Genomic DNA, 15,439 nt, shown 5'->3' on the forward strand with positions numbered 1-15,439 from the left:
TCCTTCGATGCCGTTGTTGTACAGCATGTTTGGCGAGCCGTTGACAGTGATGCTTACTTTTGTAAGGTCCGGGTTAATGTACTTTTCCGAGCTCCTTGCACCTTTGTTATATTGCTCAATAAATAGGAGCAAGATACCTTTCATGGACCTCCTCTGCGGGTTGACCCTTAGATTCAGACGTGTGTCGGAGCCTTTTGCAAAAGTCACCACTTTAACACGCTGGATGTGGTCGTAAGCGAACTCTTTGCCGCCCGAATAAGCGCTGAACGCTTCATCTGCAATTTCCTCGCTTCTTATCATCTCGTACTCCAGCTGGATGTTTGTCAACTTGTATTTTAGTTTTGTTGTATCTGAGCCTCTGACCACATGTTCGGCTGCCGCGAGCTTCAGTTCGAACACAAGATCGTTGTATAGTGCCTGAGGATAAAATGCCCCATGGTCAGTTAAAATCTGGTGATCCAGGCGGATGCGGTATTTATTTCCATATATCTCATTCAGCTTTTTTTCTGCGTCCACACCTGAAGTTTTCTTATCGCCAGCATTTGAGCGAATTTTGTTAAGGTCCTCGCTCTGAATGCCCTCTGGCACCCTGTCGTCGCGCTCCTCCTGCGAAAGGAAAAAATCCTCAAATATTTTGTAGATGTCATAGCCAACCGTGTCCTGCACGACGGTGCCTTCGTACTTTACAACAAAATCGTCGACCAGAGCTCGGCTGACGTTGTCAACCAGAAAGTTGTTGGCATGGCCTCCGCTCAAGTCGATGTTGAAGCGCAGCGCCAGCGAGCCGGGCACAATGACCTCGTTTTCGTTCAGCTTGGGCACTGAAACATACAACGTTTCCTCTGGATTGGCTTCTGTGCGGTCAAAAGTGATTCGTTTTACCGCGCGCTCGGCTTTCAGTGCGCCGAGTATTTTCTCTGTGCGTCCCGGTCGAAGGTTTTCTTGAACAGCAGCCATCTCTCGATTGGTTTTATTGTTAAATTGAAAAGTTTAATTTAAAAATATATATATATAAATTAAGCGATGGCAACAGGTGGTGGTGATTTTGGATTCGAGGACCCTGATTTGGACCAAGATCTTGACCACAACAGTGATAACGATGATGAAGAGGAACAAGAGGTCGACACAACCCGACCATTTCAGCCCGGGGAGGCATCCACACCCTACCATGGGGGTGAACAACATGAAATGCAAACGATGCAGCACGAACAGAGCGGGCTGCCAGACACATCCTACGAAGAAACACCTTTTTTGGGAAGCTTTATTCATCAAGATGACAAACCGGCAATGATTGACAGAGCTAAAGATTTTATCAAAAGAAAATTCCCCAAAGTGAACTTCGCAAAATTAGGCCCAATAGGTTTTAGCAAAAAGAGTGGCAATGAAACTACAATTGTATCCTTTGGATCAAAAGGTGGCGAGACCGAAATTTTCAAAAAAGACGGAACTGGCCTTCTCAAAAAATTCACAAACAAGTTTAAAGCCCCCCTTGGGCCAGAAGCGGAATCTCTGATTGCTCAAGACAATGAAGAAATAAGAGAAATGAGACCAAGATTAAGAGAAGCTGAAAGTCAAATACAACAGGCAGAAACAATTGACATGCAGAAAGAAAAAGCCACCCAAGAAGTAGAAGATTTCAGAATAAGAATCGAGCGAATAGATGCCAAGATGGAACAACTTGGGTCAAATGTTGAAAATGAATCAGAATTGCGCAGACTTAAGCAACTGAAAAAAAATCTTGAAAAGGATTTTGAAAACAAAAAAAAAGAAGTTGCTGCTCTTGAAAAACAAGCTAAGCAGAAGGCAGAAGAACAAACACGATTCGACCAACTAAGGGCAAGCCTCGCTGCCATAGAGAGCAGAAGAAACACTTTGCAAGAAAGGCTCAACGACACAAGAGCGTTGGATGATCTAAAAGAGAAAGAAGCCGAGCTGAAGCAACAAAACGAGGAAGATCAAGCTGTTATAGAGGATGAGAATGCCTCCCCCACTGACAAACAAGCCGCGGAAGAAAGAGTTGCGGAAAGAACCGAGGAGCTCGGGCGTTTACAAACGCAGATTGCAGAAAGAGAAAGGGCGCTTCCACTTCGTGAGAGGATCAAAGAGATCTTCAAAAAACATGGCGTGACATTAACAGCAATACTTCTGGCTGCTGGTGTCACGATTGGTTCTGTTATTGGAGCCATTACAAACGCGTTGAAGGCAACCGGCAAAGCGTTGGGGAAAGGCCTAAGTGATATTGGCTCAAAGGTAGCATCAGCTCTGCCTGGTCTCATTGGCTCGATTGCGAAATTTCTTTTCAAAACCGCTGGTCAAGTAATTGGATTTCTTGCAGAGCACACCTGGCTGCTTATCCTTGCTGTGGTTGCTTTTCTTGTTGAAAAATACATCAAAAAGAGACGTTAGCGCATAAGGGTGTAGAGCAAAGCTGCTGCTCCAACCGCGCCAACAGCGACAGTTGCTTTGTTTCTTTCGTGTGAATCATTGGCTACGGCCTTCGTAGGTTTAGCGCTTTGCGCGTTGCCGTCCTTTGGACGGTGACCGTAAAGGTCCCTAGCTTGTGTTTCAGCAGCGCTTGCTGCAGGTGCCTGATTTTTTTTTGCTGTGGCGCTCTTGTGTATAGGATTTGAAGGGTGGCTGTTTGGTGGGTTGATTTTTGATTTTCCTCCCGCCATCAGTTTAAGAGCTGCTTTTTTTGTAGCTTTATTAACCTCATCATTCACTCCTAATTTCATCCCAACAACAGCCTGCTTAAGCTGGTTATTGTAACCAACAACGCTTTCTGTGTTTATCACCATACGAGCGGGCATCAGCCAGGCACCTGGGCAGACTGCAAGGTTAAGCCGAACCTTAGCTTCGTCGATGGCTAATTGGTATCTTTGGACCGACTTTGCCAGATCAGGTTGCCTTATAGCGTCTTCAACCAACACGAGGAACTCACTTTGCGCTTCCTTTGCACGGCCGCCTGTTCCAAGTATGCTACTTCGAACGTTGACCTGCGAACCGAGAATACAGTAGACAAAAGCCTCTATCGACTGGTTTACTCTCGACAAACCTGCCTGAGTAAGCCCTTCAGTGCCGTTAGGACAAAACCAGTCTGCCTGTGCATATGCAGCGTCGTCTGGCTCGATGTATTGAATCAAGTTACCTTTGCTTGCAGCTCCCCCTTCGTCCGAAAATTTATCGTAATCGGGGTATTTTGCTCCAGTTTTGTTTGGTCCAATGTTAGTAATCCAGATATAAACGTTACCAAGTCCGTGGTTTGCGCCTGTTGTGAAACGGAAATCGCTTGACGGGTCGACACCGAACTCAGCGCATATTCTTTTGTAAGAAGCCACGTCGTACTTGTTGTCGAACTGGCTAAAAGTGGGGTCGCCTGGCAAGGCGCTTACGCTCTGAATTCCCCCCATCTGAAACAATATTCGCCTTATCGTGAAATAAACGTGAAAAAGATAAAAATTACGCACAATCGGTGGCAAGCTAAGAGCTGAGTGCTCTTCATCGAAAATATCTCGACTTATACCGCAGCCTGTTGTCGCGCACCATACCGCAAAGTTAAGTTGCTGTGGCCAATAGCCCATATTTTGGCTAGCAAGCCACCTTTTTGACTCTTTTCCTGATGTATGCTTCAGTTTTGTTTTTTGAAAAATCTCTCTTAATTTCGTTGTGAAATATTGATCTGGTGTGACGTAGATGTTGATTTGGCTGTTAAATATTTTTTTCAAACTCGGTGCGGCTTCGTGAAATCCAACCGCGGGAATTGGCAAAGATGAGCCTTTTGCGCCGCTTGGTGACAGCTGTTGTGGAAAACCGCCTGAAATTTGATTCACCCCCAGTGCTTTTTTCATCTCTGGGCTCCAATATTTGCTGTCAGAGCCAAAAACATTTATCAAATGGCCTTGCCCTGCCTTGTAATAAATGTCTGCCGTTGCTGTGTGGTTGTACGCGAACTCAACCTGTGCAACAAATTTTGTTCGGTCAGCGTTTGGATATTTTGCAAGAAAAGGTTTCCATGCATTGTCTTTTGCCGCTTTAGAAATTGTAGTTGCTTCTGGGGTTTTCATCCACTTCATAAAACCTCTTGTTTTTGCATCCATGGTCCTCTTTTATATTAAACATTTTTTATTTTTATTTAATATAAAAATGGTTGTGCTGACTGTTACCACAAAAGAAAATCCGAACACTGTTTATTTTGACCAGCCTATTCCAAAACCAAGCTATATCCGGCTTTTAAGTTGTTCTCTTTACAACAGCTGGAATAGTTTGGAAAAGGATGGAATAGTTTTTTATAAACAAGTGAACAAGGAAGAGAAGGCGCGTTATATACGGCAAGGAAACTTCTCACTCGATGACATTGGGAGTATTTTTGAAAAAGGATTTCCAGAGAAAAACATGTTTTCTGTAACAAAAGGCATTGCAGGCCGTTCATTGATAATAAAAGCAAAAGAGCCCAATTTAAAAACTTTTGGACTGAATGAAAGTCTTATTAAGTTCTTTAATTTGCCTGGGTTTGAGAATTACGCAAGTATTGAAAAGGAATTTTTTGAAACAATTGAGGTAAATAATGTTTCAAATCCTAAAAATTACTTCATCAACTGTGACCTTATCGACAAGCAACAAAGCTTGCTAAATGGTAAGCCATCAAGCCTTTTAGCGTTTTTTGACATACGTGGAAAACCGTATGAAAAAGTTTATTACCAAAATACACATTTTAACGTCTTGCGCGACGTTTCTGCTGAAGAAAATGTATCATCTCTGACTCTTTCGATTAGAGATGAGAATGGAAAGCCATTCGATTTTAACGGCACAAATCTTACATATGAGTTGGAATTGAATTAAATTAAATACAAAAATAACTTTTATGTATACGAGACCATGTCATCTGCTAATGTTCTCCCGAGTGCCCCTGCTTATGGTGATCGCGAAGAAACACAACTTTATCCAAGCCTCCCAACAAATGCCGAGAATTTTCGGCTGACTGAAATAAGTAAAATTGAAAAAGAAATATCCGCTGAAGCTGAGCATTACAGGCTTGTGTTAAAAAAATATAAAAAAGTCCGGAAAGTTATTCACTATTCCGTGGTCTGTCTTGGCGCCGTGACGGCAGCTCTGTCTTCTGGAGCTGTTGCCACTTCACTTACTGGTGTTGGAATTGTTATCGGCGTTCCTGTTGCAGCAGTAGCAGGTATATCTGGCGCAGCTTCCACTGGCCTGTCAGTTATCAACAAAAAGCTTGAACGTAAAGTTAATAAGCACTCAAGAATCCTCGCTCTGGCTGTTGCAAAACATGACTCGATAAACAGCTCTGTCTCACAAGCTCTGAATGATAATCTTGTTTCTGACAAAGAGTTTCAACTGATCACACGAGAAATGCAAAAATATCGCCAACTTAAAGATACTTTACGCTCAAACTTTGCAAAAAAACAAACAAATTCACTCCAGCCAGACATCGGAAAAATTCGGGAAGAAATCAAGAGAGAAGAACGCAAAAGATTGGAAAAAAAACTTCTCGAAAGTGCCACCGACATTTCGAAATAAAATTTCAGTCCAATAAAACATTTTTTCATTTTATAAAAGAATGATTGTCTGCGCTCATCTTGTCGTTTACTTTGTGATGGAAGCATTGTCGTTCGAGTTGCAAAAAAATGTTCGAGACATCACAAGAGAGGTTGTTGTTTGCCTGAACGAGGCAAAATAAAAGGTTAAAGCGTGCTTAAAGTGACTTTCAGCCGAGTCGAAATCAGAAAAAAAATAAACACTTGATTTAATCCCCACAGTCAAGGGCTTGTCTGAACAATGCATGCAAATTTTTTTTGTGTGTGTGGGTGAATGTCCCACAGCGTCAGACTTATGCAAATCAACAGCTTTTTAATGATATAATAAGCAATCAATAAACATTACAAGTGTGTTAAGTAAAATAATTTTATTCAGTTGCTAAGTTAAATGTTCGTTGACAACGGCGGACATCTATGGCCGCGGTATCCAAGGTAAATTGTTCGTTGACAACGGCGGACATTCATGGCCACGGTATCCAAGGTAAATTGTTCCTTGACAACGGCGGACATCTATGGCCACGGTATCCAAGGTACATTGTTCCTTGACAACGGCAGACATCTCATGGCCGCGCGGCGTCTGTCCTTTGATGACTTGACAAGTTTTTTGTCAAGTTTGTAAACTTAGCAAGTTTTTGTCAATTCGGGTTACGCGTAACCCATTGGCATTCCAATGTGATGACGTGTTTAGGCTTTAACTTGGCCGATTTTTGTCAAGTTTGAGAACTTGGCTGATTTTGGTCAATTCGGGTTACGCGTAACCGATTGCATTCCAAAGTGATGACGTGTTTTGGCTTGTAACTTGGCAAATTTTGGTCAAGTTTGGCAAACGCTTTAGTTGTATTAGGCTATCGTTTGACATCTACAAATGATTCATGTCGATAAACTGAGTTAAATCTTCTTAATTTTGATCGAAAAATGTTTGAAGAACGTCTACAAGCATCCGATATACTTAACCTTGCGACCAAACTTCACGACCAAGCATCTGATTGTTGTCCGTAATTGCTAAGGTTTCGCGAAGCGAAGGCACGAATAGCTGATGTAAAATATTATAATCAGATCCTAGTTTGTCGTTTCCAAATGATTCATGTCCGTAAGCTGCGTCTTTGCTTCTTTTTTCGATTAAAAAGGTTTGATAAACGTCTCCATACATCGGCCATAATTGTTTGTGTAATACAAAAAAGCTTATGTGAATAATATAAAGTTATAATTTTAACTGTGATTGGTCACAAAAGACGTCATTACATCGGGAAATAACCTATTAACTAAAAATAGTAATGACGCCTGGTGAATAAAATTACCGTGATCTTATATTGTTCTTTTATGTGCTAGAAAGTTCTTAGCTCAATATTTCACGGTATATTTACATGTTAGTCAAATTAAATATTGTTGTTGAATAAATCATAGCTCTCAAAAAACACATACAAAGAGTTTGAGTTGTTTTCCGGCTAAAAATATTCAAGATGAAAAAAAAACAATTTGATTACGTCAAGGGGGTTTCCCACGTAATTGACACAGGGTAAACAATGACTTCCTGTGTTACTCAATAATTTATGCACTCACCGGAGCGTGCAAGTTTTGTTTAGCTTGTTAAAACGTTTGCGACAACACTGCTGTCTAATTTTTTTAATTTTTCAATCAGCTCGTCTGTTAAAAAGATTGTTATTTGTTTTTCATTTTCTTTAGTTTTTTTGTATGTTGTAAACGCTTTTCCACGAGATCTTTTCAAGTTTTTCTTTACACTCAAGTTAATTTCTCCAGTTCTCCCTCTTCCCATCTTCGTTTACTCAATAAGAGCATTTGTTCAATAGGAATTATTTCTGGCACAGCAATTAAAGGTTGGTTGTAATTTAATACAATGGCGCCATACAACGATTGGTACACTGTCGGGTCCGGCGAATCTGCTTCAGGAAGTTAGGAATGTGAAAGCCACTCACATTTTCCTCCTTTCACACAAAAGGGCTGGCCTTGCGGGCCCCACACACATGAGAGTTTTGGCATTGCGACCCCCGCACACATGAGAGTTACCGGTTGTGGACACAACTTGCAAAAAATAGCGAGGCGAGACTGGCGAGCCAGCGAGCCAGGCGAGCCCGAGCGGTTTTTTTGCAAGTTGTGCCACAACCGGTAACTCTCATGTGTGTTATGACATTTCACATTATTCTCTTGCATATCTTAATCTTCTACGGGTTTATTACAAACTCATAAAAGTGACTGGCTTCCATTTGGCTTGATATCCCAGTTGGTAGAGCACTGCACTGGTATTAGCCTCCCACGCAGCCGTTTTCTGTGGCCTTGTACGTGACCCCCTCCACCCCCCTCTCCACCCCTCTCCCGCAACTGCCTTTAAGAAACCTTAAAGTTGTCTACATAACTGCGATGCTGTTTATCTGTCTTCTGTTACATTTGTTCAGGTAGTTATTTAGAGTTGCCAGAAGAAGTGAAAAGGGACCTTTTGAATTTCCCAAATGAATCAAGCAACATCGACGAAAGTTTGACGATTGTAAAGGTAGGTAACTGCCTCTTGTCTAATAATCGTTTCTTGAGTGGCAAGGGTTCTTACTTAGCTGTCTTCGCGAAGTCCGATCAATCCACCCTGGGTACCAGTGGATTTTTTCTCTCACGTGGCGGAATACCTAAGTGTACTTAAATATGATAAGAACTTTCAGTAACGTTTCAGTAATCGTGATTTTAAAAGACAAATAAAACAATACCATCAATTGCACAATAAAATTGGTAATACGCTGTTACATAGAAAACAGTCTTTGCAAGTACTTTGATGCGCCTCTTAAACGGTTTCAGACGATCTTATAAAATGGCAAAGTTTCGACCAAATTACATGCAGGACCTAAATAGCTTTATACTATGTTTGCCTTATGCTACAGTTCGAAATCTAGCGAGACAAGACAAATTCTTATTTTTATTTTTTATTTTTACAAATTGTTATAATATAAACCGAAAACCGCGTATGAAAAACCTCTGGCATCCAGGGTATAAAGGCGGAAAAGCCCGAATAAATGAGCATAATAATGTCAAATCTATATACTATTAAAATTTACTTATTTTCTATCTCACATTTTAATAAACTGAACTCTCAATTTGTGGCCAAATGATTGTTGTCTGCACTTTTAGGAAGATGAGAATGAAGTAAGAAACAGCAAAAGCAGCTTCAACAGCAACAACAACATACTGAAGGAGTTCCAGATCACAGCAGTGTGGCATAATCCCAACAAGACCAGGAATGGCAACCTTGCCAGGGATATACCTTTAAACAGAGAAAACGTGAAAAAGGAATTTCCTCAGGATAGTGAACATGTTGCTCAGAAAGAAAATGTTGTAGAAAACTTTAGTAGCACTCAGGTAAAGAAAACTTGCAAGGAAGAATATAAACCTTCAAATACGCCTTGCAGCACTGATGAGATTGGTATCAGTATTGATGACTCAAGAACAGTAAGGTTTAGAAACAATCTCTTTGTGGTAAGTAATACTCTACATAATGTCATGTAAGTACAGTAGAACCCCGGTCACTCGAACTCTGAAGGGAAACGGAAATGAACAGTTCGAGTTGTCAGGGTCGATTGAATAATATTATAATAATTGATAGTTTACCGACTTTTCAGCACTTCAGTATACCGTGCAGTGCAAATTAAACTTATCTCGTAAGAAAATTTATGCATTCTTATAAGATCGGGAAATGACTATCAAAATTAAAACGTGATCTGTTCGTTGCACTTATCAAAATCAAATTGCTGTAGTGTTACTTGTAGTGTTTTAATCTTACACGACGAAAAGGACTAATGGGATATTTCAAAAGGCATCCGTGGCGAGTTGCAAGAACCAGAATTCGAGTTATCGGGTAAATGTTGATCAAGGGAAATGAAATATAGTTCGAGTTAGCGGGGAATTCGTGTTATCCGAGTTCGAGTTAGCGGAGTAAAATTGTCACTTTTAGTACCTGATTGTGCTAGATTTTTAGTAGTCTTGGAAAAAGGGATCGCCTTAACGTAGAACTAGAAACAATTGCATTCAAGCTCCTGCACATATATTATTTTATTTTATTTAAAAGATAAAATATTTGAAAACAACTTAACACAAAACTTTGGATTACTCCATACCTTACTGACATCCCTTAGTAATAACGCGTGTTGCCATATTTGAATTTGGGACTTCTTAAGCTACTTAACTAATCAGTCATTTTTCAATTCCCTTTTACTCTCTAGGCAATCGAAGAACTACGGATCCAAAGGGTACGTAAGTCACTACACGGTCCTTAAAACCATAGGCAACAACTACCGAGTTACCTGTCGATAGCATGAATTAAGGCTGGCTTCTGGTACGGTCGTAGGTGACCGCTAGCGATCGCGTTTCCTTTATTGTCAGCGGTAAATATTTCCATTCCCTTCAAAGGAAATCATGTAGGTAATCGGGTTATAAGCTTTGAACCTAGCCTCAGTGCACACTTGAGAAAAAACAAAAACAAAAAAAAGTGATAAATGTATTAATACACTTGTAACAATAAGGAACGATTCCATCATTAGTTGCGATGAAATTTTAACGCTTTTTAGAGTGCACGAGTAGCTAGAGTGACGACGGTACCAGTACCTATATCGGACCGATCTGGTAAAACAGCCACCTCAATCGTTGAAAACGAGTGCTGTTTTGTGGAACTGGTCGTTGTAAATTCCAAAGAATTTTACCTTTTTTCCAAAAGATAGTTTGAGCTTTCTAAAGTTTTTCACGTCTGTCTTGTTACCCCGGGGGGGGGGGGGGTACTCCCTATAATGGCCTATACGGGGAGGCTCCGCCCGAAGGGGTACCTTTTTCAGGCTTCAGGTATACAAAAGGGTAGGATTTCACGAGTTTAGGTATATGAAAGGGTGTGGAAATCGTCATTTAGGTTTTTAAAACGGCCTTTTATTAAAATATTTCGAACAGACGCAATTTATGCCTGTATTATTTTAAATTATTAAGCGCTACACGAAAATGACAAGAAAAAGTCCTGTTTTAAGTCCACGCCACGTCTTCATGTATATGAAAGGGGTACCTCAGTTAAAGGAACGAAAGGGGACAATTTCTGTCAAAAGGATATAAAAGGGTAAGGGGTTAGAACCGGGGCGGAGCCTCCCCGTATAAAATTTTTTTGAGTACCCCCCCCCCCGGGCTTGTTACCATTAGGATGTAACTGCATGTTCCTCTTATTCCGGGGTTTAGCTAGTAAATTCACGGATGGACAGGGAAATTTTTCTTGGAACGGCCACTATACTTGCTTCCTGACTGATCAAATGCATTAAATTAAAAAAATGTGAACAACTAAAATCTACAGGCTCAACCCATTCTAGAACAGTGCAATACATTTCACTGCCAAAATTACCTTAAAACAAAAATTGATATCCCGACTGATATGTTTGAACTTAGATTTGTTTATTTACTTTACATCCCTATCTACCAATTGAGATTCTCGGAGCTTGAAATTGACTTTTGATTATTTTTTTAATTAGACTCTTGAATTGGAAAACGAAGAGAGAATAAAGACACTGATGACTGAAAGGCATGAACTGGAACGCAGAAAGGTATTCCATGACCCGTGTAAATTGCGTGCCATTTTCCTCTCATTCCCCTTCCGGAGCGATTACACCTCAGGATTCCTGAGCCAGACGTTTCTACCCAAAGGCTCAACTTTGAGGCCTAAATTGATATAGATACATGGTGTCCTTTTTAGGATCAATGTAAAGCCGCCTCACCCGTTGGATTTCTCTTAAATATTAATGTGAAACTTATTTGAAATACGGTATTTGAAATCGTTTTTCAAATATTTACTGTACGATTTGCACTATCCTTTATATTACAGTTACTAAGAGAAAGGAAAAGGAAGTGACCTACAGTCTGTTCGCTACCTAATTGCGGAACGGTCCACCCATCATCCAATGCTTATATTTCTTTGTCGATAAATTTCAGGAAGAAGAAATTTCCAAAAATAACGCTTTAGTTGAGCAACATGCACAGCAGGAGATCGACATAAAAAAGCAGGTTAACTAATTGCATACTTCTAAGTGTAGAAACTAATTTTTAGAAAAAAAACAATACTATTGAGGTCGATGCTATAAGCACAACATAAGTCAGTTTGAGAACTTAGCATTTTCCATTTTATACTTTTTTTATTAGGTATTTTTTATTGTGTGCGCTTAATTTTTGATTTTTTTACTTGTATTTTTGATATGTATTTTTATCAAATGATTAAAGACATTCTTCTTCTTCTAAGTGTTTTATTAATACTATTTATTATTATTATTATTATAATTATTATTATTATTATTATCATTATTTATTTTAAGAGGACAACAAAAGGGTAGGCTAGTTTTAACAGAAACAGTTGGATAAAATACCAGGAAAATATACGTATTGTTTTTAAGAAGACAACAAATAAAGCCAAAGACGGTGAGAACGAGGATATAAATTGCAAAACATTTAAGACAAAGAACGCTCTCAGTGAAAATGTTTTAGTAAACAAGTGGGCCTAGTACATGTATGATATAGATATTCAAAAGAAAGATTCACACCTTTATAATTATCTGTTCTCTCTAGCAAGAGGACCGCCTGCTGCAGTGTGAAGAAGATAAGGTAGGCCATAACTGCAGTACGAAAATAGCACTTTGCGTATCATTTCCCGGCTGTACTTGTCTTCACTTCAATATGCCTTCCTTTTCAGGCCAAACTGGCACTGTCTGCAGAATGCACTGAGAAGGAACTAAAAGTACTAAAGGACGAAGTTAGAGCTCTTCATGTAAGACATTTTTCTAGTGAAGACCTATTCTACTTATTCGCGTAAGAAGAAAAATCGAATAACTGTGGTAATACGTTACCCACGTGTAATAGCAGGAGTTTGTCTGGTAATTTGCGTGGAATTTTTCAAACCAAAAGTTCTAAAACTGGGAATTCGTAAATTTGACTCACACAAAAATAGAACAACAACAAAGAAATCATTACCCGTGCAGGTAGTTCTCTTTCAACTGTTGTCGCCTATATTTGGAGGAAATACGTCTACGCGTGGGAAAATAATAATAATAATAAAAATACCAGGTACCTTATTGTTTTATCTCATACTTGTAAGTGATTCCAGTGTTACTTACTATTAGTAGCTATACCAATTCCTCTTGAGTGAGTATTGGTTATCTCTCACGAACTACCCAGTCGATAAATTTGATTTTGTTTCATTGCTGCCTTACAAATCGAGTTCTTCTTGAATTGAATAGAAATTTATTTGTTTTAAATTTTATTTAGCTGGTGAAGTACAACCTTGAAAAGAAGATCAAAGAGCAGGTGAGTCGAATATCTACAACAGACCAAAAAGGACAAAGTTTTTCCTGCATGTTGTCAGCTCTGCCTCTATAATTTTTTGTACCTGTATTGAGAGACTCTCGCCACTTGCTGGGACCCTATAATGTACACCAGGGTAGAGAGAGGCGCTATAAATATGAAATGCCATGCCTTCAGTGTCTGAAAGCACAACAGAGACTCTTGTCACAGCTTAAAGTCCGGAGCCACTGAAATCTAGAATCTAGGGTCAAACGCATAAATCCCCACATCCTTTATGCTTCAATTCCTTTGTAAGCCGCCAGAGGATTCACACGTTATAGGAAACACGTTATAGTGTCCCCAATTATTTCTGTTTTTTTCCTCCCTTCTTTAATTATTTTTTTTTTTTTTTTTTTTTTTTTTTTTTTTTTTTTTTTTTTTTCTGAAAGGGATGCTCTCACAAGTGGGCACATGCTTCAGTCTCAATATTGTAACTTCAGTTTCCTAAGAGCCCCATCCCTCCCCCTTTTTTGTATCTCAATCTGTCTTGGAATCTGATTACAAACCTAGAACGCCCGACATCCCACCCCTACGGCGTAGATTCTTCATCCCTTCCCCCCCCTGTATTCATGATCGTACATCTCTACTCTGCCATACAAATTCAACACCCCACCTCCACCCTTTTTATCGCCCACTACTACCCCTACCTGTAAATCAGCCATCTATATCCATATTATAACTCCATAACCACTGCACTGCACGACCTCTACCAGAATTGCATTGAGCGCTAGCTACGCAGCTAAACCCGTGTTTCCTTATTGTCCATAGGACCGGCTTATCCAGTTACAGAACTCTGCACGAGACAGCCACGAGTCTCAGATATCCGCTCTAGAGCAGCGCAGCAAAAAGGCATTGGATCAGTGCACTGTTCTGGCGGACCTTGTGGAGAAAACAGAAACAAGAAGTAAGGATATTAGCTCACGAATTTAGTTCTTTTTCTAGAACCGTGCACTAAAAACAAATAAAAATCGCGATGAACTTTCCCTGTTTGCACAGAGTTGTGGTAATACTCTGACTTAAGGCTTGTGTTTTGAGTTAGTCTTAACCTTTCACAGGTGTTTCAACATCTTTGGTGACATGGTATGATAGCATGGCTGAAGAAAGTCTTCAACTACTTTGTTAAAAAAAAGCACAACGTTTATAATTATAATTTCACCTTGTCAAATTTTAATCGGAAATTTCTCACACAATCGTATATATTAAACATGTTAAAAAAGGCTCGTGTTATGCTTACAAGTTTGTTACAACAGGATCGATTTATCACGGTTTCACTTTTTTCAAAACTATTTTTCAGTTTCTGAAGCCTCTCGGCTTCACAGAAAACTAATGTACACCAACGAACATCGCAAATGTCTGTTGGAATCGTACAAGAAAGAACTGGAATCAAAAAAGTTCGAGCTCGTCGCTTTAAAAGCAGCGGTTGCACAGAAGAACGATTCTTCAATGCACAGTACTGAGGAGGAGCGTAGCCGTGCAGATGCTTTGGAGAGAGAGCTTCAAATGGTATGTTAAGGGTATAAAGGTCCCCGCACACGTGGGGACATGACGCAGGGCCATGTCACAGCAACATGTAGCAGCGACAAAATCATGTGTTGTTCACACTGAGGGGACATGTAGCAGGGACGTGTAGCGGGGGCATGTAGCAGCGACAAAATCACAATGTGTACACACGCAAGAAAATGTAGCGGGGACTTGTCCCAGGGACATGTCGAAGCAACACGTCCCCTCGTGTGTGCTGACAATTTTTGGCTCGTCCCTGCTGCAAGTCCCCTCAGTGTGAACAACACATGATTTTGTCGCTGCTAGATGTTGCTGCGATATGACCCTGCGACATGTCCCCACGTGTCGGCGGGGACCTTATTTTTTATATTTGATTTGGTGTATTTAAGTTTGTGCAGGCGACGTTCGGTTTCGTAACAATAAAAGGGACGAAAAAGAAATTGAATCATCTCTATTATGTTTTGCATTTGACGCTTGGTTATTATAAAAGGGAAAAAATAAGTTGAATCATCTCTTTCATTTTATATATATTAAAAAAGAAAAAAAATGGGAAAAAAGAAAGAAAAGGTCGAATGTTAACTGTTAATAAGAGCCGAAGCAACGTATACAGTTCACATTTACAGTAACGTAACAGAAATGCGTTTTTTTTTTCAGCAAAACGAAGTGCGCAGAAAATCGCAGAATCAACTGGAGGATTCTAGGAAAGAAAACGAGGTAAATTAGACTTGTGGCATGATGGAAGCACAGGAAAAGCGATTACAAGTCCAATCCAAAGGCGATTTCTTTAGAAGGTGTTAGAGTGTTCTTCCAACATTCTAAGTGGATGCTGCGCCCATAGGTTTTTTTTTATTTTCTCTTTTTTATGAAATCATTATAACCTCCATCTTGTTTTCTGGTGTAACAATTGGCAGATATTGACCAACCAGGGCGCGCACGTTATCTTTCTTTATTGTATGAATTAAACAACTTTCTGTCTATCTGCAAAGCAGTCTTTCTCAAATGTGTAAAGAGTCGGACAAACAACTAGTACGATA

At 39.9% G+C, this 15,439-nt stretch overlaps 1 protein-coding gene across 3 annotated transcripts in view; it reads left to right on the forward strand.

Annotated features, from left to right (window-relative positions):
- Positions 1–15,439, forward strand: part of LOC144665664 (uncharacterized) — a 40,566-nt gene that overhangs the window by 12,180 nt on the left and 12,947 nt on the right. For all 3 annotated transcript variants that reach the window (XM_078526942.1, XM_078526940.1, XM_078526941.1), the window contains 11 exons: positions 7,967–8,061; positions 8,685–9,029; positions 9,773–9,799; positions 11,051–11,122; positions 11,508–11,579; positions 12,135–12,170; positions 12,259–12,333; positions 12,831–12,869; positions 13,674–13,809; positions 14,200–14,408; positions 15,060–15,119. In XM_078526942.1, the coding sequence (XP_078383068.1) occupies positions 7,967–8,061; positions 8,685–9,029; positions 9,773–9,799; positions 11,051–11,122; positions 11,508–11,579; positions 12,135–12,170; positions 12,259–12,333; positions 12,831–12,869; positions 13,674–13,809; positions 14,200–14,408; positions 15,060–15,119 (1,166 nt within the window). The remainder of the gene's footprint in view (positions 1–7,966; positions 8,062–8,684; positions 9,030–9,772; positions 9,800–11,050; positions 11,123–11,507; positions 11,580–12,134; positions 12,171–12,258; positions 12,334–12,830; positions 12,870–13,673; positions 13,810–14,199; positions 14,409–15,059; positions 15,120–15,439) is intronic.

This window comes from Oculina patagonica, chromosome 9 (assembly GCF_052425735.1).
Source record: "Oculina patagonica isolate OP01 chromosome 9, crgOcupat, whole genome shotgun sequence".
NCBI classification, from domain to species: domain Eukaryota; kingdom Metazoa; phylum Cnidaria; class Anthozoa; order Scleractinia; family Oculinidae; genus Oculina; species Oculina patagonica.